Source organism: Lucilia cuprina, chromosome 4 (assembly GCF_022045245.1).
Source record: "Lucilia cuprina isolate Lc7/37 chromosome 4, ASM2204524v1, whole genome shotgun sequence".
Taxonomy (NCBI): domain Eukaryota; kingdom Metazoa; phylum Arthropoda; class Insecta; order Diptera; family Calliphoridae; genus Lucilia; species Lucilia cuprina.
This window is the reverse complement of record NC_060952.1, coordinates 1,924,849-1,951,485: the sequence shown is the minus strand read 5'-3', so window position 1 is coordinate 1,951,485 and position 26,637 is coordinate 1,924,849. Positions and strand designations below refer to the sequence as shown.

At 29.4% G+C, this 26,637-nt stretch overlaps 1 protein-coding gene across 2 annotated transcripts in view; it reads right to left on the bottom strand.

The window, feature by feature from the left end:
• The window catches only part of LOC111690485 (M-phase inducer phosphatase), a 163,463-nt gene that overhangs the window by 118,108 nt on the left and 18,718 nt on the right, over positions 1 to 26,637 (bottom strand). For both annotated transcript variants that reach the window (XM_046949179.1, XM_023452971.2), the window contains exon 3: positions 10,055 to 10,112. In XM_046949179.1, the coding sequence (XP_046805135.1) occupies positions 10,055 to 10,112 (58 nt within the window). The remainder of the gene's footprint in view (positions 1 to 10,054; positions 10,113 to 26,637) is intronic.

The following is a 26,637-nucleotide window of genomic DNA, read 5'->3' as shown; positions in this document are numbered from 1 at the left end:
AAAGCGAAATAAAGAAAAAAAGATTTTCTTCAGATTTCTCCAGCTGGCTCAACATAGATACACTAATACACTTGTAGGTGCAAAGAGGAACAAGTGATACCTAAGCCAAGTAGGGGAAGTAGAATTTAAAACAAAATAACCTGTAAGGAGAAAATCCAACAGGAACCTGTTAAAAATAGAAGGAAATCAGAGAAAAGAAAGGAACCAATTAGAAGTGAACAAGTGTAGTAAGATAAGAGAAAATCAATCTCAGTTAAATGTGTGAACCAAATACATATACATATGTATATATTACTTAATGAGCGTAGCTCTAAGTGGGATAAAGAAGAAAATAAAGACTTTAAAAATCTCATATACCCACTATCGAATCATAAGTCGTAATAAAGACTATTACAATCGCTCATGACTTGAATTTGATTAGGTCGAATTTCATTACCATACTGGAATTTTTAAGCCAGAAATGACTGTTAAAACTATATTCTGGGGGACCATTTGTATGGTGGTCAGGTGAAATAGTGAACCGATTTTGCCCATTGTCAACCTGCTTCAACTCTCGAGATTTTTTACATTCATTATGATTTGTGATTAATAAGAAGTGGTTTACAAAGTCTAACATGTAAAAAAGACTTTCAAATCAATGGTTTAAATTTCCTCCTGAAAGACGATTATCACTGAAAATTCCTGCGCCAGTTTTAATTGTTATAGCTTTTGTGATATTTTTGCTCAAGAAGTTATTTACAACGTCCAAAAATTATATGTTTATTATAATATGTTCATTTCAATTGAGCTATTATTAAACCAATTAAAACATTTTTCGCAAAATTATCGTGTTAATCAAGTTCACAAAAATAATATACAAGCATAATATAAATCACATCTGTGAAATTTTTCCTCATGATTTAACAAACAACAGATTTAAGATTTAATAGCGCAAAGTGAAATCGATATAGTTATTATATGTAGCAGATCGATCATTAAAGCTAATAAAAAACAAAACTTGCAACATATGTTGCATGTTCCAAGGACCCAAGCGAATATAACAAGGCAGAATATTATAGTATAAACATTAAATTAACTACCGATTGATATTCTAAGAAAACCTTTCGAAAATCTGGAAAACAGAAGCCGCTAACTCTCGAAAAAAACATTGTTGTTGTTATTGTTGTGTTTGTCATTTTTTACTGACAGTTTAAATTGTTTACATAATTGGACAAAATAACAGTTAATCACAATGAAAGAGGATATTTTTTACTGCCTTCAAAGTATTGCCTCTCAACCTACAAGCATACAAAAACGGGACCATGGCAGAGAAGATCCTTTAATAGTGATTTTTTTATGTGTTATTGTGTGTGTGTGGGTTAATGCGGTATGTGGTAAAATTTATGATGTTGTTGGTGCTGGTATAAATTCTGCATCTTAGTAACATTCTTCCATAATATTTTCAAGTATACTAAGATCAAATTTCCATAAAAAAAAAACAAAAACTCAAGAAAGAATATTTTGGGTTTAATGAAATTCATTCAGCTATGAGAATATTAAGGCTGAATATAATGATCATGACGATGATGATAATTATCCTTGTTGTTTATTTTATAATCATGTTTGAATGTATGTAGTGCTAAATCTCAAATAACAACAATTATATTGTTTGGGTCAAGGCGCGTCACATTGTAGCACTTGTTGAAATCTGCTTTAGTTTTTTTACATTCATATAAAATTGGTTCCTTTAACAGAACATTGATGTAATTGATTTGTTTAGACTAGACTTTTTACAAGGATTCCACTCAATTGTCAAGTAAACCTAAACGAGACATAAACAAGACCCATGCCAAGTTTTAAAGCAGTAAAAGGATTTTTTTTATTTTCTCATAGTCAAAAATCCCCACAAGTTGTTTGAGGTTGGTGGTTGTCTAGTTGCCACACATGTTTCATTATAAAAAATTCATTAATTTCTACTTCATTTCAAGTAATGTTTTTCTTACAAAATCATTTACTTTAAATAAATAAAATATTGTAAACATTCAATAATTTAACCATTAATCATAAAAGACACAAAATTTGTTTATAGGATCCTTAAGTAAAAGAGATTTATGCGTAAAAAGGATTTGTTTTTGTTAGATTTGTACAATAAAAACCTAAATGAACAATTAAGAAAAAAAATTAAAGATCATATACAAAGAGTAAATAAATAAAATAATATTTTCATAATGAATCCACAATCACTGACTGTGGCATAAAACTCAAAATTTTGGCATCAAAATCACAAAGTCATGTTCAACAATTCCTTTCGAGTCTCTAGTGGTGATCAAGTGATCCTGCGGCAATGAACATGCAACAATTGCAATTGTGTGGCAGACTTTGACGTCGACATCTTATGCCACAAATCCTACATAAAGGTGCGTGTGTGGTCGGTCTGTTAGCCAGTTAGAGTTCGGCAACTTCTTAAATAATTGTCAACAAAACACAAGTGAAAAAGTTAAAGATTTTTGTTTTTATTTTGTTACTTGCAGCAACTAATGATTTGGTGTTTCCTAGAAAGACATCTTTGTACGTTATGAGAATATTTTTTTTAAGACCAACCAAAAAATAATATGAAAAGAAAACAATAATAAAAGTGAGCCGCAAATTAATTTCTATTTCTTTTTGTTCTGTTATTTTTAGCCCACATAGAATAATGGCAAATGATAAATAAGTCTAAAATAAAATTATCAAATTCTTCTTAAATCAAAAAGATTAGAACTGAGACCGTGTGAAATTAAGTGGCCAAAAAGATCAAACTAGACAATACGAAATTTTTAAATAAAAACAGGTTGACAATTGATGACATTAGAAATTTAATGGCAATTTTTAACAGTCTCTGAAAAGAAAAGCAACAAATAAACTTTTTAAAATGTCACTATTGTCTGCAATTGCACAATTGTGGGTTTGATTAGTTCAGTATAGTTCAGATTCTAAATCCAATATGACCAAAAAAGAGAAAGGTCCAAAAGAGGTTTTGAGACAAATTATAAATAGGAGATATACATAAAATACATAACGATAATTAGCATAACCTCTTCGGCCTTGACAATGAGGCTAAAAACACTTCAAATTTGATTTAAGATGGATGTAGGTACAACTCCCAGCATTAAAGTGTTTTTGTTAGACATACTGTCAGACAATCAGACGCATCAGTGGCATATAGATTTTCTTTGAGTTTTTTTAACATATGGTTTCGTTATCCTTATTAACAGCACGATTATCTCGAAAGTATATTGAACCTAAAGTGCTTTACTAGCTTAATGATCGTTTTTTCATCATTGTTACAAATGCTTCGATATTTAATATTACAACATTTTCTGTATATGTACATATTACTGCTAACAAAAACCTTTTTCATTATAAAATATAACTAGGGCCTAAAAGTGCAATTTAAGCAAATCTTTTTAATTTCATACCGGAATTCGATTTTTCTAATAAAAACCTAAAGGTCCATTTTCTGGCCAATCCAGAGGTGCTAGGGGCAAAAGGATTAAAATCTGTGATCACTTTCATTTCATACCAGAAATTGATTTTTTTAATAGAAATCTAAAAGTCCATTTTCTGGCGAATCCGGAGGTGATAGGGGCAAAAGGATTAAAATCTGTGATCACTTTCATTTCATACCGGAATTCGATTTTTTAATAAAAACCTAAAAGTCAATTTTCTGGCGAATCCAGAGGTGCTAGGGGCAAAAGAATTAAAATCTGTGATCACTTTCATTTCATACTGGAATTCGATTTTTTTAATAAAAATCTAAAAGTCCATTTTTCTGCGAATCCGGAGGTGCTAGGGGCAAAAGGATTAAAATCTGTGATCACTTTCACTTCATATAAAAATTCGATTTTTTTAATAAAAACCTAAAAGTCCATTTTCTGGCCAATCCAGTGGTGCTAGGGGCAAAAGGATTAAAATCTCTGATCACTTTCATTTCATACCAGAAATTGACTTTTTTAATAAAAATCTAAAAGTCCATTTTCTGGCGAATCCGGAGGTGCTAGGGGCAAAAGGATAAAAATCTGTGATCACTTTCATTTCATACCAGAATTAGATTTTTTTAATAAAATCTAAAAGTCCATTTTCGATTTTTTTAATAAAAACCTAAAAGTCCATTTTCTGGCGAATTCAGAGTTGCTAGGGGTAAAAGGATTAAAATCTATGATTACTTTCATTTCATATCAAAATTCAAATCACTTTCATTTCATATCAAAATTCGATTATCTTAATAAAAACCTAATAGTCCATTTTTGGCGAATCTAGATTTTTTTAATAAAAATCTAAAAGTCCATTTTCCGGCCAATCCAGTGGTGCTAGGGGCAAAAGGATTAAAATCTGTGATCACTTTCATTTCATACCAGAATTCGTTTTTTTTTAATAAAAATCTAAAAGTCCATTTTCTGGAGAATCTGGGGGTGCTAGGGGCAAAAGGATTAAAATCTATGATCACTTTCACTTCATATAAAAATTCGATTTTTTTTAATAAAATCCTAAAAGTCCATTTTCTGGCGAATCCAGAGATGCTAGGGGCAAAAGGATTAAAATCTGTGCTGATTTTCATTTGATAGCGGAATTCGATTTTTTTAATAAAAACCTAAAAGTCCATTTTCTGGCGAATCCAGAGGTGCCAGGGGCAAAAGGATTAAAATCTGTGATCACTTTCATTTCATACCAGAATTCGATTTTTTTAATAAAAATCTAAAAGTCCATTTTTTGGCGAATCCAGAGGTGCTAGGGGCAAAGGGATTAAAATCTGTGATCACTTTCATTTCGTACCAGAATTCGATTTTTTAAATAAAAATCTTAAAGTCCATTTTCTGGCGAATCCAGAGGTGCTAGGGGCAAAAGGATTAAAATCTGTGATCGTTTTCATTTCATACCGAAATTCGATTTTTTAATCAAAACCTAAAAGTCCATTTTCTGGCGAATCCAGAGGTACTGGCAAAAGGATTAAAATCTGTGATCACTTTCATTTCATACCAGAATTCGATTTTTTTAATAAAAATCTTAAAGTCCATTTTCTAGCGAATCCAGAGGTGCTAGGGGCAAAAGGATTAAAATCTGTGATCACTTTCATTTCATACCAGAATTCGATTTTTTTAATAAAAATCTTAAAGATCATTTTCTGGCGAATCCAGAGGTGCTAGGGGCAAAAGGATTAAAATCTGTGATCGTTTTCATTTCATACCTTAAAGTCCATTTTCTGGCCAATCCAGAGGTGCTAGGGGCAAAATTATTAAGATCTGTGATCACTTTCATTTCTTATCAAAATTCGATTTTTTTAATAAAAATCTTAAAGTCCATTTTTTGGCGAATCCAGAGGAGCTAGGGGTAAAAGGATTAAAATCTGTGATCACTTTCATACCAGAATTCGATTTTTTACTAAAAATCTTAAAGTCCATTTTCTGGCGAATCGAGAGGTGCTAGGGGCAAAAGGATTAAAATCTGTGATCGTTTTCATTTCATACCTTAAAGTCCATTTTCTGGCCAATCCAGAGGTGCTAGGGGCAAAATTATTAAAATCTGTGATCACTTTCATTTCATACCAAAATTCGATTTTTTAATAAAAACCTAAAAGTCCATTTTCTGGCGAATCCAGAAATGCTAGGGGCAAAAGGATTAACATCTGTGATCACTTTCATTTCATATCAAAATTCTAATTTTTAATAAAAACTTAAAAGTCCATTTTCTGGCGAATCCAGAGGTGCTAGGGGCAAAAGGATTAAAATCTGTGATCACTTTCATTTCATATCAAAATTCGATTTTTTCAATAAAAACCTAAAAGTCCATATTCTGGCGAATCCAGAGGTGCTAATGGCAAAAAGATTAAAATCTGTGATCATTTTCATTTCATAAAAAAATTCGATTTTGTTTTAATAAGAACTTAGAAGTCCATTTTCTGGCGAATCCAGAGGTGCTAGGGGCAAAAGGATTAAAATCTGTGATCACTTTCATTTCATATAAAAATTCGATTTTTTTAATAAAAACATAGAAGTCCATTTACTGGCGAATCCAGAGGTGCAAGGGGCAAAAGGCTTAAAATCTGTGATCATTTTCATTTCATATCGAAATTCGATTTTTTTAATAAAAACTTAAAAGTCCATTTTCTGGCGAATCCAGAGGTGCTAGGGGCGAAAGGATTAAAATCTGTGATCACTTTCATTTCATATAAAAATTCTATTTTTTTAATAAAAACCTAAAAGTCCATTTTCTGTCGAATCCAGAGGTGCTAGAGGCAAAAGGAATAAAATCTGTGATCACTTTCATTTCATACCAGAATTCGATTTTTTTAATAAAAATCTATAAGTCCGTTTTCTGGAGAATCCGGAGGTGCTAGGGGCAAAAGGATTAAAATCTGTGATCACTTTCATTTCATATCAAAATTCGATTTTTTAATAAAAACCTAAAAGTCCATATTCTGGCGAATCCAGAGGTGCTAATGGCAAAAAGATTAAAATCTGTGATCATTTTCATTTCATATAAAAATTCGATTTTGTTTTAATAAGAACTTAAAAGTCCATTTTCTGGCGAATCCAGAGGTGCTAGGGGCAAAAGGATTAAAATCTGTGATCACTTTCATTTCATATAAAAATTCGATTTTTTTAATAAAAACTTAGAAGTCCATTTTCTGGCGAATCCAGAGGTGCTAGGGGCAAAAGGATTAAAATCTGTGATCACTTTCATTTCATATAAAAATTCGATTTTTTTAATAAAAACATAGAAGTCCATTTACTGGCGAATCCAGAGGTTCAAGGGGCAAAAAAAGGCTTAAAATCTGTGATCATTTTCATTTCATATCGAAATTCGATTTTTTTAATAAAAACTTAAAAGTCCATTTTCTGGCGAATCCAGAGGTGCTAGGGGCAAAAGGATTAATATCTGTGATCACTTTCATTTCATATAAAAATTCGATTTTTTTGATAAAAACCTAAAAGCCAATTTACTGGCGAATCCAGAGGTGCAAGGGGCAAAAGGATTAAAATCTGTGATTACTTTCATTTCATATTAAAATTCGATTATTTTATTAAAAACCTGAAAGTACATTTTCTGGTGAACCCAGAAGTTCTAGGGACAAAAGGATTAAAATTTGTGATCACTCTTATTTCATATCAAAAATTCATTTTTTTAATAGATACCTAAAAGTCAATTTTTAACAAATTCGGTTTGAAAGGGCATAAAATACTGTATGTAATATATATAATAATATATTTTACAACTTAACGAGAGCAAATGAAATAAAGTTTTGTATTTAAAGTACAAAATCAGTTAAATATTCACCATTATAAAGAATTTCTAAGAAATTAATTATAAATAACACTTCACGAGTAGCACGTAATAAATAAAATCCATCCTATATGTATATGTAGCTATAAAATGTTGTTCAATATACAAGATATATTTTCACACTTTCCTCAAGATACGAAAGACCATTTTAAGGCCATTTCAAGGTGTCAAAATTATTGAATTCAAATACCAAACAACATCAAATATTTAAAATTAAGCGGTAATTATTTTGAAGGATATGCAAACGATTAAATGTTAGAGAGAGTAAATAATTATTTCGAAGCGGCAAAACAATTACGATCATGATGATCGGTTTGAAGTGTTTGAAGTCAATGTCAAAATAATTACAAATTTTATGACTTTTCGAGGCCAAAATAAAATATAATAAAACTTTTATCACGAAGGCCGTATATGTTAACGAAACAAAGAGAAATCAAATTAGAAATATAAATTTTGAAATGTTTTCAAAATACAAAATACAGCTGAAATACAAACGAAATATTCACTGCTATTACGCTCCGTAGGTGTTTTAAGTTGTAAACAATTAAATTGAACCCGGAATTTAAAGGACAATAGAGAAATTCAACCTGTTTATATTAAAAACTCAAACACCACATACATTTATGGCACTTGCCATTCCAAATAAGAAAAGAATATGAAAATTTAAAATTCAAAATTGAACATTTACATTTAGGGGTTAAAAAGGTCGTTTAGATCGTGTAAGGTGCACTGCAGCACCCCTGCTCTGCCAGCAGGTTGGTGTGAATGACAAAAAATATAAAACAATTCAAACCTTTTTCTTTCTTTATAACGCAATGAGCATGCGCACTTGCACACTTTATTACACTCGCTGCTTGACATTGACATGTCTTTCTATGCTCTTTCCGTATTCGTAGTGCACGTACCTCTTACAACCTGTGTAATTTTTGCAAATATTTTACATTTTTGCCTGAACTTCTACGTGTCAGCAAGCGCCTGGATTAGAAATACCAACAAAATAGGAAGAAGAAAGAAAAGGCAAAAAGGATACAATGAGGTTACAAAATTTATTTTTTGCCAAAGAAAAGAAAATATTGTCATGCTGTCTTTGTGACAATAGAATTTTATTGTTTGGGTAGAAATAGAAAAAGGTAGTAGTAGTAGAGTGAGTTTCGATAGACTTTATGCTGATTTAACTTTGTGGGAGATGGCGCCGATCCTGTTGCGACCTGTTTGGTTGGATTTCAATTACAATATTTGTTTCTTCGTGTACAACAAGTGCTGTTTAAGATTTGTAAAAGTCATTAACTGACTTTTGTTTTGACAATTCAAAACGTGTAGCGTAAACAATTTGCATCGTTTTGGAATAACAGGTTGAATTTTTATTGTTTTTCATATTTTCCAAAGGGACAATAAGAAGGAAATACGAAAATGGTTAAGATTGCAATGCCTTATATAACCAGTATTGTAAACAATTTTAAAATAGGAAACCTATTTTAAAATTCATGTACCGCTTTTCCAGGAAATGCCAAATATGATTAAAAATATTGAATTCCGGAATCATAACAAACCCCTGAAAAAGCTGATGGATTTATTTCGGAATATCATACAACTTGTATTGAAAATAACATAAACTTAAGAATTATTATAGATTTTGTACAATGTCGTTTCTTTATGGAGCACTATACCGAGAATCTCACATTAACGGACCACAAAAAAAAAAAAAAAAAAAAAAAAAAAAAAACACAATAAATACAACATGAAAGTTATTTTGCGACATTGTTTCACTTTGGCAAATTGAGGAGTTTCCTGGGAGGATGTCCTATTAAATGATGCGAACATAATTTCACAGTAGCTAGTCATTTAAATGCAATTCCACAACAATGGCTGATGGTGGTCTGAACACTTGTTCCCATCTCTAAAACCATATGATGGACAAAGTGGTCGTGTAACACCCACTAATAAAAAAATAATAAAATTTCTTAAATTCCTATCAAAATAACGAAACATTTGAACAATGACTGCATAACACAACTATACAAAAGTCATCAAATCAAGAGAAAGGAAGCAACTCACTGATCTATTGACACTTGTGTGCAAAATTCTAGAAAAAAATATAAAGAAATTATTTGTTACAATGAAAAATCGATAACGGTAGATAAGGCTACCGAGTCTTCTAGCCAAGAAACAATAGTCAATCATTAATACATGACTAAAAACCATTAAATCTAGAACAATGCAAGACACCATAGAATTGAAAGATTGAGGTCCATAACAGATTTTCAATTTATGAGCACAGACATCTCAGCAAAAAAAAAAAAGTAATACTGGTAGAAAAATATCAAATTTTTTCATACACAACAACAAGTGCAATTTTTCAATTTCAATATCCTGGAAAACAAAGTAAAAAACTAATACAATTTAAAAGATTTTGTAACAGGTACAATCATGACCAGAGATGTTATGAAAATGATATGAATTTGTTTTTATTTTCACCATTAAAAAATCACAAAAGGAAACAATAAGGACATAACAATTGTTTGCAGTTTTTTAACATAGACTTCCTTTGTCTGCAGTTAAATTAAGAAAATTCTGACTACTTAAAGAAAACACACAAAAAAAATCTTGGAAAGATAAAAGTCATTATTATTCTGGCACTTGTGTTTTATGTCCTGAGAAACAACATAACGATGGCGATCATAAATATAAAAGTGTTTTCTTTTTTTTCTCAAAGGCGCCTTAAGTTTTCATAGATTGTGGTCAAAGTGGTACTTACTCTTCGTCGCCTAATTTATCATCAATACAATGGCCTTTTGTTGAAATTATTTTGGCATCTGAAATAAACAAAAAAGTAGTATTTGTATTAAAAATAGAATTTAAAATTAAATTCAAACTGAGTTTCTATCGATTTTAGGAAATATGTATTAAAACAAAAATATATTCAATGATACTGATAATACTTTTGGCACATCATTAAAACGGTAAAAATTCTGGGAAATTATACAAGATTAATGTTCTTTATCAGAAGTTTTTAGTGTGAAAAAATCTTAGCATAAAAAAAGTATAGTGGTAGTAGTATAAAAATATGAAGTAGGTTAATGATAGATAATTTATTTCATTTTATGATAAGATTCAAATAATGAACTGAAACTAAGTTGGAGTTTAGGAATAAAATAATTTGACATATTGTTTCGAACTTTTTTTTAACACAAACATATGAACGTATGCGATTGTAGTAAGTACTTATCTCACTCCCTATTTGTAAGCGTTAAATCGTGACATGACTCATCTAATGGCAAATGTAAATTTATATAATCCTGACCTTGCACAGTGTTGCCAAACTATTCTTCGTGCAAAAAATGGTTGTTATTGATGCAGTGGAAGTGGCATTTTCTACCCCACCTTAAAGTATACCAATCGGCTTGGAATCATTTTCTGAGCAAATGTCCGTCCATGTTAACCTTGGTTCCAAACTATTGTCTGAATACTGAAAATGTTTGAGATGAACCCGCGAATAGAGCTTGTAGTGCTTGTAATTAAACTTATATTGCTTTGGGACGAAGCCTATTATAAACGTTTAATATCACTCAGCTTATATACAAAAAGCAACTGCCAAAACCAACTGCCGATGATCAGTCCACTTGACCCCAGCGCACATACCTTAAGAACAAGAGTTACATGTCCACAACTCTTAAAATAATGACGTCTTGAAATTTGTGATATATATGTATGTACATTAGAGTGCTCCAAGCTTGTATGAAGGAAAAAAAATATCCTAGACCGTCCCCCCTCTAGAATTGTTCTATGGGTTATAAAAATAAGTCGTGCAAAAAATTAGGTCAATATGATTACGTTAACTGGTGCCGCAACGGCTCTGAAGTTTGAAGATGCATTTACAAGGGCAAAATATGCAATTTTTCCAGTTTTCACAAAAGTTTTGTCATTAAACAATTTGTTTTGTATTTTATTGTCAAAGAATCGTAGTGTACACAGAATTATCGTTACAAAAAGATAAAAAACACAAAAATTGGTTGAAAAATGTAAAAGTTATTAAAAATTCCCCATGCCATTATCGTGTCTTAGAGCACTTGAATTCGAAATGTGATAAAAACACAAACATATTTTTGATAATATTCTAATAAAACAATTGTATTACTTAAAATATATCTGTAGTTACTTGAATATGAGATTTTGTCCTTATAGAATAACGTAAACCTGTTCTCAGCTATGGTCGAAAAATTTTGATATTTTTAACGGTCGTTTCAAAATTCAAATTTTAGTTTTTTGTTAAACAAATTTCAATATTTTTCATAGGAATTCATAGGAATTTATGGACAACAGATTAGAGAATAAAACAGTAAAATTAGGTTAATACCTCTTATAGTTTGCCTGTACCTGCAATTTGAATTCAGCGGATTTCGAGAAAAACCCATTTTATGTAATATTTTCCAAAATTAGCCTTTTTATTATATTGTTGTGTATATTAAATGTAACCTTTTGTAAATTTATTAGTCCACATATTTCTAAATAAAAGTCAAGAGTTTCATGCAATTTGGACGCCATTAACCCAAAAACTTTAAAGGTCAAAGGTCAATTTTTCTAATATTTGCAATTTTTGATGGAAACTAGTCGAAATTGTTTCTATTTTTAGGTAGATTATCATAAAACTTAAGAAATTTATTTATTAACAACCGATATTTACAATAATAGTGAAAAAATAAATTAACCCTTAAACGGCCTTGGGGTCAAAATGATCCCAATGTTTTAAAAACATGCCAATTTGGACATATTTCACTTAAACCCGTTTGCATTCCCATTAATTCAGCTTTAAAAAATTTAGGCATTAAACCTGAGAACAGGTTTACGTTATTCTATAAGGACAAAAACTCATATTCAAGTAACTACGTATGTATTTTAAGTAATACAATTGTTTTATTAGAATATTTTCAAAAATAAAAATTCCAAACTTAGTTTTTTTGGAGCGCTCTAATGTACATATTATGTAAACGTACATAAATCGAATATATTTTATGAGAATATATAAAGCGAATTTAAAAAAATTTGTTTTTCATCAAAGAATTTATGACATACATCGGAGGCAAGGCACAATTGTAAATTAAATCACATATTATTCACTGAACTTAGATTATTTTATGGTCGGCCTAACACTACTATAATTTGTGTTTAAATTATTTAGAAGACTATTTTGGAGTTAAGAATTTGTTTGTTTATACATTAAAGTTAAATATTTAATTTCTCTGAATAGATTTTTTTAAATGCGCTCTAGTCAAATCTTAAGCACATGTAGGTGATCAAATGTTAACATGTAGGAGATATTTAATGATGCTTAAAAAATATATAAATCATTCAAATTGATTGCATTTCCTAAATTGGTCTCATTGCACCATAAACAACCAAATAATTTGAATGTTTAGATTATTTTATTGTAAACATTTAAATTTTATTATAAACAAATTCTCTTTTTGTTGTCCTGTTTTAAGTGACAATCAGTTGGTCTGAAATCATGACACGAAAATGTTTTCTAAATTATTTTTTACAACTATTTATAATTATTCTTTTTAAAATTATTGCCTACTTATTTTTAAATATATTCTAAAACATTTATAAATCTATAACAAAAACAATTTATTGATATTTTTAATACGTGATAACAACGATACGTTTATAATAAATCTAAAATAAATTTTACAAACAAATTATCATAACAATAAGAGAGCAATTTGAAAAAAAAGGATTATAATCAAAATAGAAAAATAAAAATAATATTCAATCAATAACAAAAGTGTTAATAAAATTATTTTGCATAACAAAAAAATAATATCAAAAAGGGTAAAAAAGGAAATAAATCATCAATGCAAAATACAAATTTAAAAAAAAGACAATTCCAGACAAACTATTTTACATTTGAAATAAAATGTAGGACACGTGATTTACAATAACGCTCTAAAACTGGAAACAAGATACGATTGCAAGGATATGTTTAAATAAAATGTGTAATAAAAAGAAAACCAACATTTATGCTAAACACTTCCGAACGGAAGATCTCCTACAGTGCGAACCCAAACATAATGACACGTACTATAAAATCACATTAAATGATAAAAGTAGTACAGGCAAATTACAGTGTCATGTAAATTTCAACTACATATGCAATATTCTTTAGTGTGGCAGTAATAAAAAAGAAATATCCTTTTTTCTATTCTTACACTGCAGAAGTACAATGCGCAAGTAAACTAATTATTTTTTAGATTTGGCGCTCTTTTCTTTGGATTGTAAAAGGCGTTTAATGTTTTAGAAGTAAAATATTTACACATATACATTCCAATATATCCTTTAAGGAATTTAGGTCATGAGTTCATAAATTCATTCATTTACTCTTAATAAACTCCTACTGTTATCTAACAAATATTAACCGCGAAATATTTTTTTTTTTAATTTCTTAGTTTTCTTAATAATGACATAATGAAAAAAAATGATAAAAGACAAGCTGTTAATTATTTTGTTTTTTATTTTTTGGTGTTCATGCACCTGACTAGAGAAAAAAACAGAGTTCCATTTAGTGTAACATAAGGTTCCACATTTGAATTGTCTAAGAAAATACGTCATACTTTTGAATTGTCGTAGATCTAACTATGTAAAAGCAAATGAGTGAGTGCTTAAGGAGTCACTTGCACCAACAACAATATGACTTAGTGTTTGTACCGTTGCAACCCTCTACTAACTGATCACTCAAGCATTTCACCGGGTCACCAGGAAATAAACTAAATTTTTATTATAATTTTGTTTTTGTTTTTTTAAGAAAAACCACCAACTGTTTGTTGTAAATTTATGTTTACAGCGGCAGCACGAGTTAAATTAAAATTTGAAATTTTTTATTTGGAAAATTTATAAGGAAAATTAAAAACACCTTGAATTTTTTTTAATTTTTTTTTTTTCAAAATATTTAACTCTTGCATTTCTGTTTCATATTCAAATTTGAATATTTATTATTTGTTGAGAAAAGGATACGGTAATAAAAACCATAATAAATTTGTTTTATTTTAAAAGGAATGTGAGTAGTGTGTGTCAGGTGGTCATATAGATGAAATTTTTAAAAGTGATGAAAATAATATTTATTAACAAAAAACAGTGACGATTTAAAATGTTTAAAACTTCTGAGGGTATATTGCAAAGCTCTTAACTTTGGGTTCCTACAAACTGTGACTATAATAAAAACGGAAACAGTTTGGCACCTTCCCTGCGAACACCTCGAACTATCTGCGAAGAGATACAGATTTCTGGAAATACTTAATGAACTTTGGGACGAATCAATACACAATAACAACATACAATTCGAGACTGTAGGATATATAGTATCTGAAGAGTGTTTGTGGTCTTGTTAGTCTCCTTTGGGAAACGCAGTAAAACTTTGATGAGGGTATAATTGAGTTTCAAAAACTATTCGTCGAGACGGCGCGACATTAGTTTATTGTATGCAATACAAAGTTTAATCTTGTACTCAAAAACAACGAGGAATTACCGATCCATTATTAAACAAAACTAAGGCTCAAAATAGCACAATGACGTACTAAACATGTATTATTGTTTCACTTGAGATAGTTTTTAAAATTTGTTGCAATTATGATCTACACTGTTTATGTAATTAATATGTGGGATGTTGTTAAATATCGTTATGATTAAATTGCTTATAAAATTGAAATTTAAAACTTTGATATGAATTTCCTTTTTTGCATTTTAATGAGTCTAAAGCTAAAGAGATACAAATTCAACACCCAGTTTAAATCCTTTAGTAAAAGGAGACCACCATTGAATAAAAAACTGTTTGACAGATATACGAAAAAAAATCGATTGTAAAGATTGATCATAACTAAACCGCAACAGTGTGTTCATATAGTTCTTTTCCTGTAAAAATATTGTAAAAACAATATGAAAAGTTGTGGACAAAAATATAGCAAATAACTACTTCATTTAATGACAACACTAAATTAAAGCAATAAAAGAAACAGAGCTGAAATCAGATACTGTCTGTAAGGAACTAGTTACGTAATTGGCTACCATATTAAAAAAAAATGTTTTCACAAACATTATGTATGCTATTTAAAAGACCCTAATTGTAATGTTGTACATGTTGCTGTTGTATTATTTCACTGTGGCAGTGATAATGTCACGTAATATCTGCCGCTCCTTAGAAAAAAAACTCACAACTCAACAACTGCAATCCATGTAAATACGTTCATTCGTTCCTCTTAAAGAAATTCCCCAGCAAAATTATTCAAGCTTATTTCCTTTCCTTTTTTTGCTTTAAAAACAAATTGTTACGTAGTTTAATGAACAAAAATATATTATTTTGCATTTTACTCAATTCAATGTTTCAAAGAAAGTGTGGGTCTATTGTTTTCTTAGTTTGTTTCAAGTTGTTATTTTTTATTGTCTTGGATCGTATCAATAATATTATGAATGAAATATACGAAATTACAAATGTCCATCAAGAATGGAGAATAAGGAACATTGTCGAGAAAAAATGTAAAATATCACGTACAATAGTGGTTTAAGATTTATAACTGCAAATTTGTAAATGCGTGTAAAATAAATACAGTAGTTTTCCGATTTAACGACCATTCAATTCTACGAACATCGCATTTAACGAACAAGCTAATTTTTCATATTGACTACCTTAAATAACGAACACAACTTGTTTTTTGTACTCTGTTTAACGAACTAATAAAAATATTATTATTTAAATGAAGATAAAATGACATTTATCAAAAATAACAAATAACCTAAGTTGTAGCAAGCGGTGCTTTTATACCCAAAACTGTAACACTCTGGGTTCTTATTAAATTTTAGTTCGATGTCAGATAATGACTTCAACGCTCAATACTCGCTTAACAATACGAGTACGCCGAGTACTAACCGATATCTCTAACAAATTTTATGGGAATCGGTCCATAATTGACCTTACCCTCCATATCAGGTCCCCTTAAGAAAATTACTTCAACGCTCATTACTCGCTTAAAAATACGAGTATAGCGATGAACTTCGAGAAATAACTTTAAAGCTCATGACAGAATTAAAAATACAGCGATTAAATCCGACACAAATATGGTTTGAAGGTGGGTATATAAGATTCGGAATTTTGTGTTTTGTGCTATTTTTATAAAAAAAGAATTAATTTTTATAAAATACATTTAAAAAATTTTTTATGTACCTATTTTGAATTATTTTCCTACCAAAAACCCACGTTTTACTTAGTACTGCATATAACGAACTTTTCAATTTTACGAACAGGCCTGACAACATATGGGTTCGTTAAATCGGAAAACTACTGTAATCAAATATGAACCATCAACAAAATTCAAGGAAGTTTTATTTCTGTCTATTAAAAGTACAGAGAAAGAAATTTTTAGTTTTAATAGAAAAGCGGAAATGTTATAAATATTTATCAAATCAAAATTATTCAAATTAATTTATAATCTGAAAAATTACAATTTGTTATTATAATTTATAAATATAAAATTGTAACTTGATATAAACCATGTGTATGTATATTTGAATTTGCGTTTACTTATGTAAATATATAAATAAGTTTTAGAGTTTACTATTATTAAGATTTACAATTGTATTTGTTTAATAATCACACCTTTACAGTTTTTTATACTTATTTAGTCAAATAGAAATTAGTACGATAACCCTCTTTATGCAAAGCCTTATTTTGTCACAGATGTTTTTTTTTTGTGTTTTTTGTGTGATATAAATAAAGTTTTTGAATATTAAAAAAAATATACGGCTGCTTATCATGGCCTACCATATGTTAAGACAACCAACCCACACATAATTTGTTAAATTTTAAAAAGAGTTCAAATCAACTTTTTGTCGGGGACAAATGGTGTTTGACTTTAATGTATACTAAATACTTGAACTCAAATACCGATATAGAAGCTCGTGCTATATTTTGTTTGTTTTGTTAACAAAAACCTTAAAAAAGTGACTGAGACATGCTCTAATGGACTGTAATTCAAATATTCAAAATAGGGGACACAACCACTATTGCCACCACAAAAAAAAAAAAAATGAAAACAGCCGACCAAACCACCACCACCTTCATATGATCAACCATGTAAAGGAATTTCATTTTATGAATTTTGTGTCATTTAGTAAATATACATCAGGGAAATACAAACTTTATTGTATTAACGTCTGCATTTTGTATAATTACGCGCATTATTAACATAATAAAAACGACAAACGACAACAACAATAACTACAGCACAAAAAATATGTTCTTTAAGGTAAAAAGGTCAAATTCTTATTTCTCTCGCCCCGACATATTGCTACAACATATATACACCTGTGTCATAGAACTCATTATATTGCTTAAAACCAAAAGCAGTAGGAAAAAAACTGAAGGAAAAAATTAAAATTATACCCGCCAAAAAACCAAAATAAAGGAAAAACACTTGTTCTCTGAATGTTGATCTATCCATCCGTTCAAACAGCGCGTGCTATTTGCCAAGCAACCAACAACTCACACACACTCTCTCACATAATTCAGGAAAAATCATCGAAGCGCTACGTTGCACCGAGTTCAGCTCAACATTCTAAGACTTTCATAGCTATACACTCCATATGTGGATGTGCGTTTCAGCGTTTTATTAAAGGTGCACTGAACCAAAGACGTTGAATTTCATTTGAGGTTTTCTTCAGCTCTTATAGCACCCTCTACTTAATAGACAAACGTTATTCAGCTCGTTTTGTTTACTTTAACTTCCTGATGGAAAATCAACCCCAAATTTATCCACATTAAAATAGAACAACAACATGCAACCAATTTACAAATTACAGACTTTAGAAGAAAAATGTATTACATTTAAAAAGTATAAAAATTCAATAAAAGTTATGGTATCAACATTTATTTTACCCAATAAACATTCGTATATGAAAGTAAATCAAAATATTTAAATATTTGTTATATTAAAGTTGTGCCCAGAAAAACTTTCTAATTTATGGAATGGATTTATGTTCATATAAAACTGATTTATGACGATTTTCAAACTGATTCTAATATGGATAAGTCAATTATGGACGATAAAAGAATTTCCGGGAGAGAACTTTGTGTGTAGGCTATGAATTCATCGTTACGAAAATGGCTTAATCGACTCAGAATTCTAAGCCGATTCATGTATTTAAGGTAGGTATGGGACCATTATTTTGTGTATTACAAGACTCAGCGCAAACGTATAATAAGCTCACCATTATAGTGAAGCCATTGACACCTTGTAAAACTGCTGTTAAACTTATTAGAGACTTCAACTACTTAATATTTAAACAAATATGTCCATAAATGCGATAAGGAAATAGCAGCAAAAGCATGATGCAAAACAAAACTTTTTAAGAAAAACGTTGACCGATGTCAAGCGAGACTAGGGAAATCTTCTACAACTTCTGTAAAATACTGCAGGAGTTGAGACCTTTTTACGATTTTTTTCTGACATAATCTAAACAAAATAGTTTAAAATATTCACTCAGCTTGATTTCAACTTAAAAATAAATATAATTCCTCAATGATTGTTCATTGGGTATAATAGAGTAAAATAACATCTTACATTCGATACAGCGGGCGTAAATTAAACTACGCTCAATACTCAGAGGATCTAAATGATAATGACGTTGATAGCTCGTGTGTTATGCAACACAGAAAAAGGAAAAAAATAACAAAAAAACAGCGGATCATAAAAAAAACGGAATGAAAACAACATATGGACATACAAATAAACGCATACAACATGAAGCTACCACAACAAATATAAGGTGATGATGATAAACATAATGAAGTTTATAATGTTGTAGGCATGAAATGCTTGAGCCAAGGTGCAAGAAACTCCACAGAGGAAAAGAAAGACTTTTAACTTACACCACAACAATAAGATACTTTTAAGGAAGTAAAATTATAAAAAAAAACACAGAAGACTCAGGAAAAAAGGCTCGTGCCATCATTATAATTATTCAGGACAAAAACAAAAACAACTAGTTGTAATATTACATGAATTAGTTGTTGGTGTTTTTTAAAACTAAAATAAAAATAATAACTATTTAAACTATTCCTTCTATTTCTATCATTTGAAGATCGTTCCTTTCTTCCTGCTCAAGGTGTTTGATAATGACATACTTTAAGTTGTATCTGTATTTTTTTGGGAATTTCTTACTGTTGTTCTATTTTTTAACAGTCTGTTTGTTGTTTTTATATTATAACGAAGTGGGATCATTTTAATGTAATTAAACAAATGTCATTTTGGGTTTCCTTTTATTGTAGTTTGTTTTTTAGGGGATCTGGGGGGTTGGTAAAATTAAGGTGAATAAACTCAGGAAAAAATAGAATTAAAGATGTCACAACTAATTTGAAATAGAAACAATTGTTTATTTATTTTTTTGTAAATGTAACGTATTTTTGGTGACATGTTTTGTCATTTATTTACATTGAATACTCTAATCAGTTTCATTTTTTATTTTATAAACAAATTTCAACATGTTTTGACAATAGGTAGAAAATTACGTATATGTCTAAATATTGTAAATCTGAAAGTTTGAGACCTTTACTTCGATGGAGAAGTTCGGCATATTAAGATCGGAACAAAGATGTAAAAGTATGTCGACTAAAGAGAATGCTTTTACACTTGAGCAGACAGATATAATTTAAAGGGGTTTGTCTGTTTAGAATCTACTATATACTATTTGGATGTGTTTTAAAAGGAATGACAAACATTGGACCTGTACTACAGGTAAAACCAAGAGTTTTGAGTTAGAACTCAAAAGGACTTTTGTAGGTGAAGTTGTTACCACAGTAGTTCGGACGCCTAATGAAATGTTTTACGATTTCAATTGCTTGAGAAGCATTAAGGTTTGTTAAAATTTAAATTAATTTAATAATCAAATCCATAACATAAATCTAGAATTCGTTTTAAAATAATTATGTTCGCGCTTAACATAAAAATTAACTTCACTTAACCCTCGATTCTGTCAAATTATACAATTACTGCAAGAAAAAACTTATGTCGAAAAAAAAGAAACAGTAGAATCCTGGTATTTCTGTAATTATAATGTTATTCTTACGCTTACAAAAGAAATAAATACAAGCAACAACCATTACTAACAATTTACAACAATTTGCTGCCTGTAGGGCATTTTATATTTGTTTTTCCTTTTATTTAAACTTAGTGGGAGATGAAAATACTTTTAACACTCGCCGTATCAGAGTTAAAACCAACATGATGTACATATAATTATTACAATAAACATATGACATTTGAAAAATACTAGTAGTTTTTATAAAACAATTACTTTTAAACACATATTATATACATATGTAAAGAAACAAAAGGATAATAGTAGAAAAGAAAATAATAGTACGCGCCATAATTTCACAATAGCAATTCGGCAATTGTGCGACCGACCTCCTCCAATGTCTCGGAATTATGCACACGTTAATATTTAGTTGTTCTTGTTGTTAATTTGCAACACTTGAAGCGTAAAATTTGTCAAAGAAACAGCAACAAAAAATGCTAAACGAGTCAAATGTTAAAAATAGTTAAGTTTCGAGTCAACACATGAGGGACATATGAACCAATAATAAAAAGTATGTAAAAATTTAAATATGCATGCATAATTCTTAACCACTTTTCTAAATTTAAAATAATTCGTAAGACCTTTAGCAAAATATGATATAGTTAGAACGTCGAGGGGGTTAAGGACATTTAATTGCACTTATTGCAGTCGTGGTGGTATTAGTTTTTGAGTGGGAGAGCTCAAGTTGTTATTGCCTTTATATTACAAAGGGTTGCAAAATAAGCGCTGCATAATTTAGATAATATGATTTAGCTTCTTACTTTACTGTTAACAAATTTTTAATCGTTTGTTAAAAACGGTGTATTATTAATGCGCTCAAAACTGTGAATATCCCTTGTGTTGAGATTAATAAAAAACCGTTAAAATTTTGAAAAAAATAAAACAGATTTCAATATTAATAACTAAAAAAACTATGAATTATTATCACTTTTAATTAGAACTATTTTTATAGAAAAATAATTTGCAATTTTTTCACAAACAATACCCTACACTGTATATGGTAGTATTATTAACTGGAGCATAGATTATCAGCAAAACGGTGAAGAATTACAAATAATAAAATGACATTTAAAACTAAGTGCATATTTTTACTTCTCTGAAAGTGATCTTCCAAAACGTGATTGCCAAAATTGTGTTATTCCGCAGCAATAGATAGGAAGAACCTAAGTTAAATCCATTACTATAGATGTTCTTTTTCATTACTTGAAAGTACTAAATTCTAATAATGTTTAATTGTTGTAGGGTATATCCAGCACAGCTTATATCAAACATACTTCTGTTATTATAAATTTTTGCAGAACAACATCAACTATTTAAATTGATAAAGAAATGGGGTCACACACACATACGACTAGATTAAGTCAAATTCAAATAAAATATTAATAAATAATAGCGTAAAAGAACTACACTAACAAATTGCAGATTGAAATTTAAACAATTATTAGTTTTGAAGTAATAAAAAACATTAAAATTGGCGAATTTATGCCAGAAGGTTTGTGGTCGTGGTTGATAGTTTTTTCCTACGCATTTATTTGGCGCCATATGTAGATTATAATTAGGGTTACTGAGGACAAGTGAAAAAAATCTACTTTTCGTTTTAACAATTTATTAATTAAAAAAATATTATTTTTTTTTATGAATGAGTGAGTTTAAGACTTAAATAACATATGTACTGTTGGTACTTCCAAATGTTTATAAATCACTACATGAGAAAAACCGTAGTGTTTTGTCGTAAAAAAGCTAAAAATGGATGTTTAACATTTAGAAAAAAATATCCTTAGGAAATATATTTGTATACCCTACACTACACTATAGCACGCGTTTGTGCTGATGTTTGTAACACTCAAAAATATTGGTCCTACGCAAAGGCACCAACATTCCGTTGTCAATAGTGAGCATACCACGCTTGTTAACATTTCGACAACAGATTGGTATACAATTAAGATTTCAACAACGAATTATTCCAATGTTGAACTTTATGTAGATATGTAAATACTTTGTTAACTTTTGTCCGCCTGTCTGTCGCTTTGTGCGAGTAAACGCTACAGCTCGCTATTTCCAAGACAAAAATTTCTTTTGAAGGACGAGCGCTATTGAGAATGGTTAAAATAGATTTATGCAACCATAGCCCCCATACAACCGTATCGACGCTTAGATATTTTGGGCCCATAATGAGACCTTTTGTAGAAAAATTCTTTTTTTGTGAACAATAAGTAAAATAAAAAAAATAATTTCCCTTTTTCCCACTCCTTGGTTCCGCGCCTGACCATGTCTGACTATAAATTCATACATGTTTATATCATTTTTTTCATATTATACTATTAAACTGAATTCTAATAAATAAGCAAAATAGGATAAAACATCCTTAAAGAACATAATGTGCATGCTAATTCTGGATCTTATAATTCGTCTGGGATTTGATGAAAATGAATTTCCCCTATGAAAACCCTATTTATGAATAACATAATAAAAAAACTAAACAAAAAATGAGGACAAATTATTTTGTTACAAAAAAGCACAAACATCATAATAAACCCATAAAATAAATCAAGTGTATAGAAGAAAAAACATCACAAAATACAAATTGACAGCATAAAAAAACTACAAATTAATGGCAAATTAAAGCAGCAAACATTTCTGGACACACATTTTGTCGAAAACCATAGTTTAAAAATAGTTCACTTACTCACTTCCCAGCAGACAATAAAATAAATTTACACATGTAGATCACATGTTACAAACTGAACCAGTTTCATTAGATTTTCAAAAGACGTCATTAAGTCTAATATTAGTATGTTTATTATGTCTTACCAAGTCTTACGAGAGGAAAATGTAACACCCTCTGGGAAATTTTGTTTTTTTAACAAACATAAGACATTTTCTTTAAAACATATTGCAGGAATTTTGAATTTTAACCACTTTTTAAATTACGAATAAACAACAGTTTAGTTCCGCTTTTGAGAAATAACGACAAAAATAAATCATAGACTTTGGACGAACACTTATTTCTCAGGCTGCTCGCTATTACAAATTGTTAGTTTGGTAAAATTGTCAATAACATTTTCTGGAAACAGGGTACAAACTATAATTTATAAAAAAAATATTGGTTACGCCTCTTACTTTGGCAACAATTTAAAAATAAAATTTTATTTATTAGTGGTAATTGTACATTTACATGAAATTTAAGTGGACGTAGTATGAAAAACAAGAAATTTCCATTGTGTAGATTAACTTTACCTTTTGTTAATTAAAAGTGACAATATTTGATTTCTTAAGAAAGACCTAGAGAAATCTAATACATCAGGGGTTTGTTTTCTTTGGTATTTAATTAAAAGTGGAAGTAAAAAATTAAATGCTGTAATTAAATCTAATATAAAATTATGTTTTTAGTTTTACACAGATTTCTTAAAATTTCATAATACTATTGAGTGTGAGAATTTTGTTAGATATGGGGTTGTAAAGCTATGTCTGCTGGTTTTAATTATAAAACCTGCATAAAAAATATTCAAAGACGAATTTATTTTTAAAAGTAAGGTAGGAGTTTCAAGAACTCCCTCTTCACTTAAGCAAGAAGTGTTAAAGACATGTAGTTAGATAAACAATCTGCTGCAAGGAATACAACACGATGATGGTGTTGTAACTAAATGCAATGAAAATACCAGCATATCAAAATTTCACACTTTAATTTTAGGCCACCACTATTTCTTAAATATACCACGAAAGAAATTTGATAAATATACACTTTAAGGAGCTCGTAAACAAAGTTGACTTAAAGTGAAAAGGGACATTTTCTTTTGTGAAGGCCGGAATGTTACTTACTGTATTAGAGATTTGGATTTATATGTAAATTACCGCCCTAAAAAGAAAATTCATACAATTATATATTTAGGTCTAATTTCAGGTATTTTCTTTACAAATTATAGACCTGTTACTTAGAGGTCCTCTCTTATAGATTTATTTTGATCTGGATTTCTAGAATCAACATTTCTATGCATCTATGTTTTATAGATAATTGAAGAAGTAACAGAAATCTGGAATTTACATACATTTTATTCCAATTTATATTTCAATATATAATCAAATCGTTAAACATTCTTTATAGAAAATACATTACGGTTTCCTTGTTAAACAGAAGACAGTTAAGGCAAAAAAATGTGATTAATTTTTCATAATTGAATAGTAGCGAATTTTCGACATTTAACTAATTTTCTGAAGATGCCTTTGTATTAAGGTAAGGGTAAAGAGTGACCGAACTGAGGGTCATCAAGGTACGCATAAAACTTTGTTGTGCAGATATACAAGATATACGAGTATGCATAATTATGATCTCAAAAGCTTCAGATGTATGGGTGCTATGTGAAATAATATACCAATTTTAATCATTTTCATTAGGCTTCGTACCTGGGACACTTAAAGGTCATGTACCAAATTTCATTCTTTAAAATTGCGACTTGTAGTTTGATTTCAAGGTTTACATGTAAATTCCAAAAATCATATATATTGGATTGACTTGGTAGCAGACCAACCTTCGGTCCAAATTTTAGGCGTCAAGGCTATTAAATTATGATTCTGTAATTCAGACAGTTTCAAATTAAGGTATAAGTATAAAAAAGAACGTGTTGCAAAATTTTAAGCTAAAACTACCTCAGCACCCTTAATAGTTATTGAGACACCATAACCTAACACAATATTTTTTGCATTTCCATTTTTGACTTGTATTCCTTAAGAGTAAAAAATAACAACAACAATAACTGTGAAATAAAATACATTTAACAAGAAGAATGGTTATATGAACCCATAATTTTGGAATAAGAAATCAAATCAAATTGAAAAATAGCGCTCAAAATATGTCTTTAAACTCACAGCTGCGCAAATTAACCAAACACAAAAAATTAAAATAAAAATCATACGTCCCTATAAGAATAAGATTTTGCAAAAAATAAAGAAAAAAGCCAATAACAACACTAAAGAAATATTATATATGTATGTTCATAATGAAAACCATATCTACCCGATACAAATAAAATAACCTTTAGATACAATCGTACTCACTGTTTCGTTGCATACATTCTCAATTCTACATCCAAAACACTACTATTCTCCCCATCCGTTTTGATAAAGGGAATACATATGTATGTATATGCACTCGTTGGTAGCTTCGTTCTATAGCACGAGACAAAGATACAGGGATCTTAAAGATGAATTTGTTTTGCAAAATCAAAAACAACAAAAACAACATTAGCAATAAAGCCACATACAAATTTGAAATAATACCAGAAAATCACATAAAATAGAGAACACAGTACACGATTACGGCACAAAAGACCAACACTTGTACAAACGAAAACAAGAAAGAGATGGAATTGAAATGGTAAGAGAGTGAATACAAATAAAATCATTATAAAATGCAAATGTGTGAAATGGGAATTCGCACAGAAAACCCAATAACAACAATACATCAAATCTGCATTAAAAAAAAAAATAAATCCTTACAATAACAAATCCCAAGAAGTAAAGAAAAAATTGCAATTCATTTTAATTTCGATGCTGCTTTCTTTGAGAAAACCAGCAATTCGTCATGTGCTTATTTTGGCGCCAATGCTACATTTATTATGCAGTGATATTGTAGTTGTGGTTTTTATATTTTTTGGGAAATGATCTTGATGATGTTCACATCGCTTTAATGAAGAATAATGATGAATTTGAAGTGTTGCATCTACAAGCACATAAAAGTGCACAAAAAGAGGACACGTGAAGATGAATTTGAAGAATACAAAACAAGGGGATTAAATATTGTTCTGTAATTCAGTTTCAATTCTTTTTTTTTTTGAAATGCTTAATCAAAATAAACTCAAACCGAAAAAGATTGCAAAAAATCAATTTGCACGTAAATCACTGTGAGAAATTAATCAAAGACGTGAGATTACAGAACAGGACGACCCCTTTTTTCATTTAAGCTCAGTTGTCTTGAGAAACAATTTCAAATATTCACATGTTAAATTCACAAACAAATTTTTTAAATAAATAAGCAATTTGGCAAACGTTTTCATTACTGACAAACTTTAAAGTAGACATTTAAATTATGTTTGTTAACTATACAATTTCTTATAACCTTTAGGAAATTTGAGAAGCTTATGTTTTAGGACGGTCATATAAATGAACAGGAATCCGATATACAATAACGTCGCAAAATATACATAAGATAAAGTCAAAGCATAC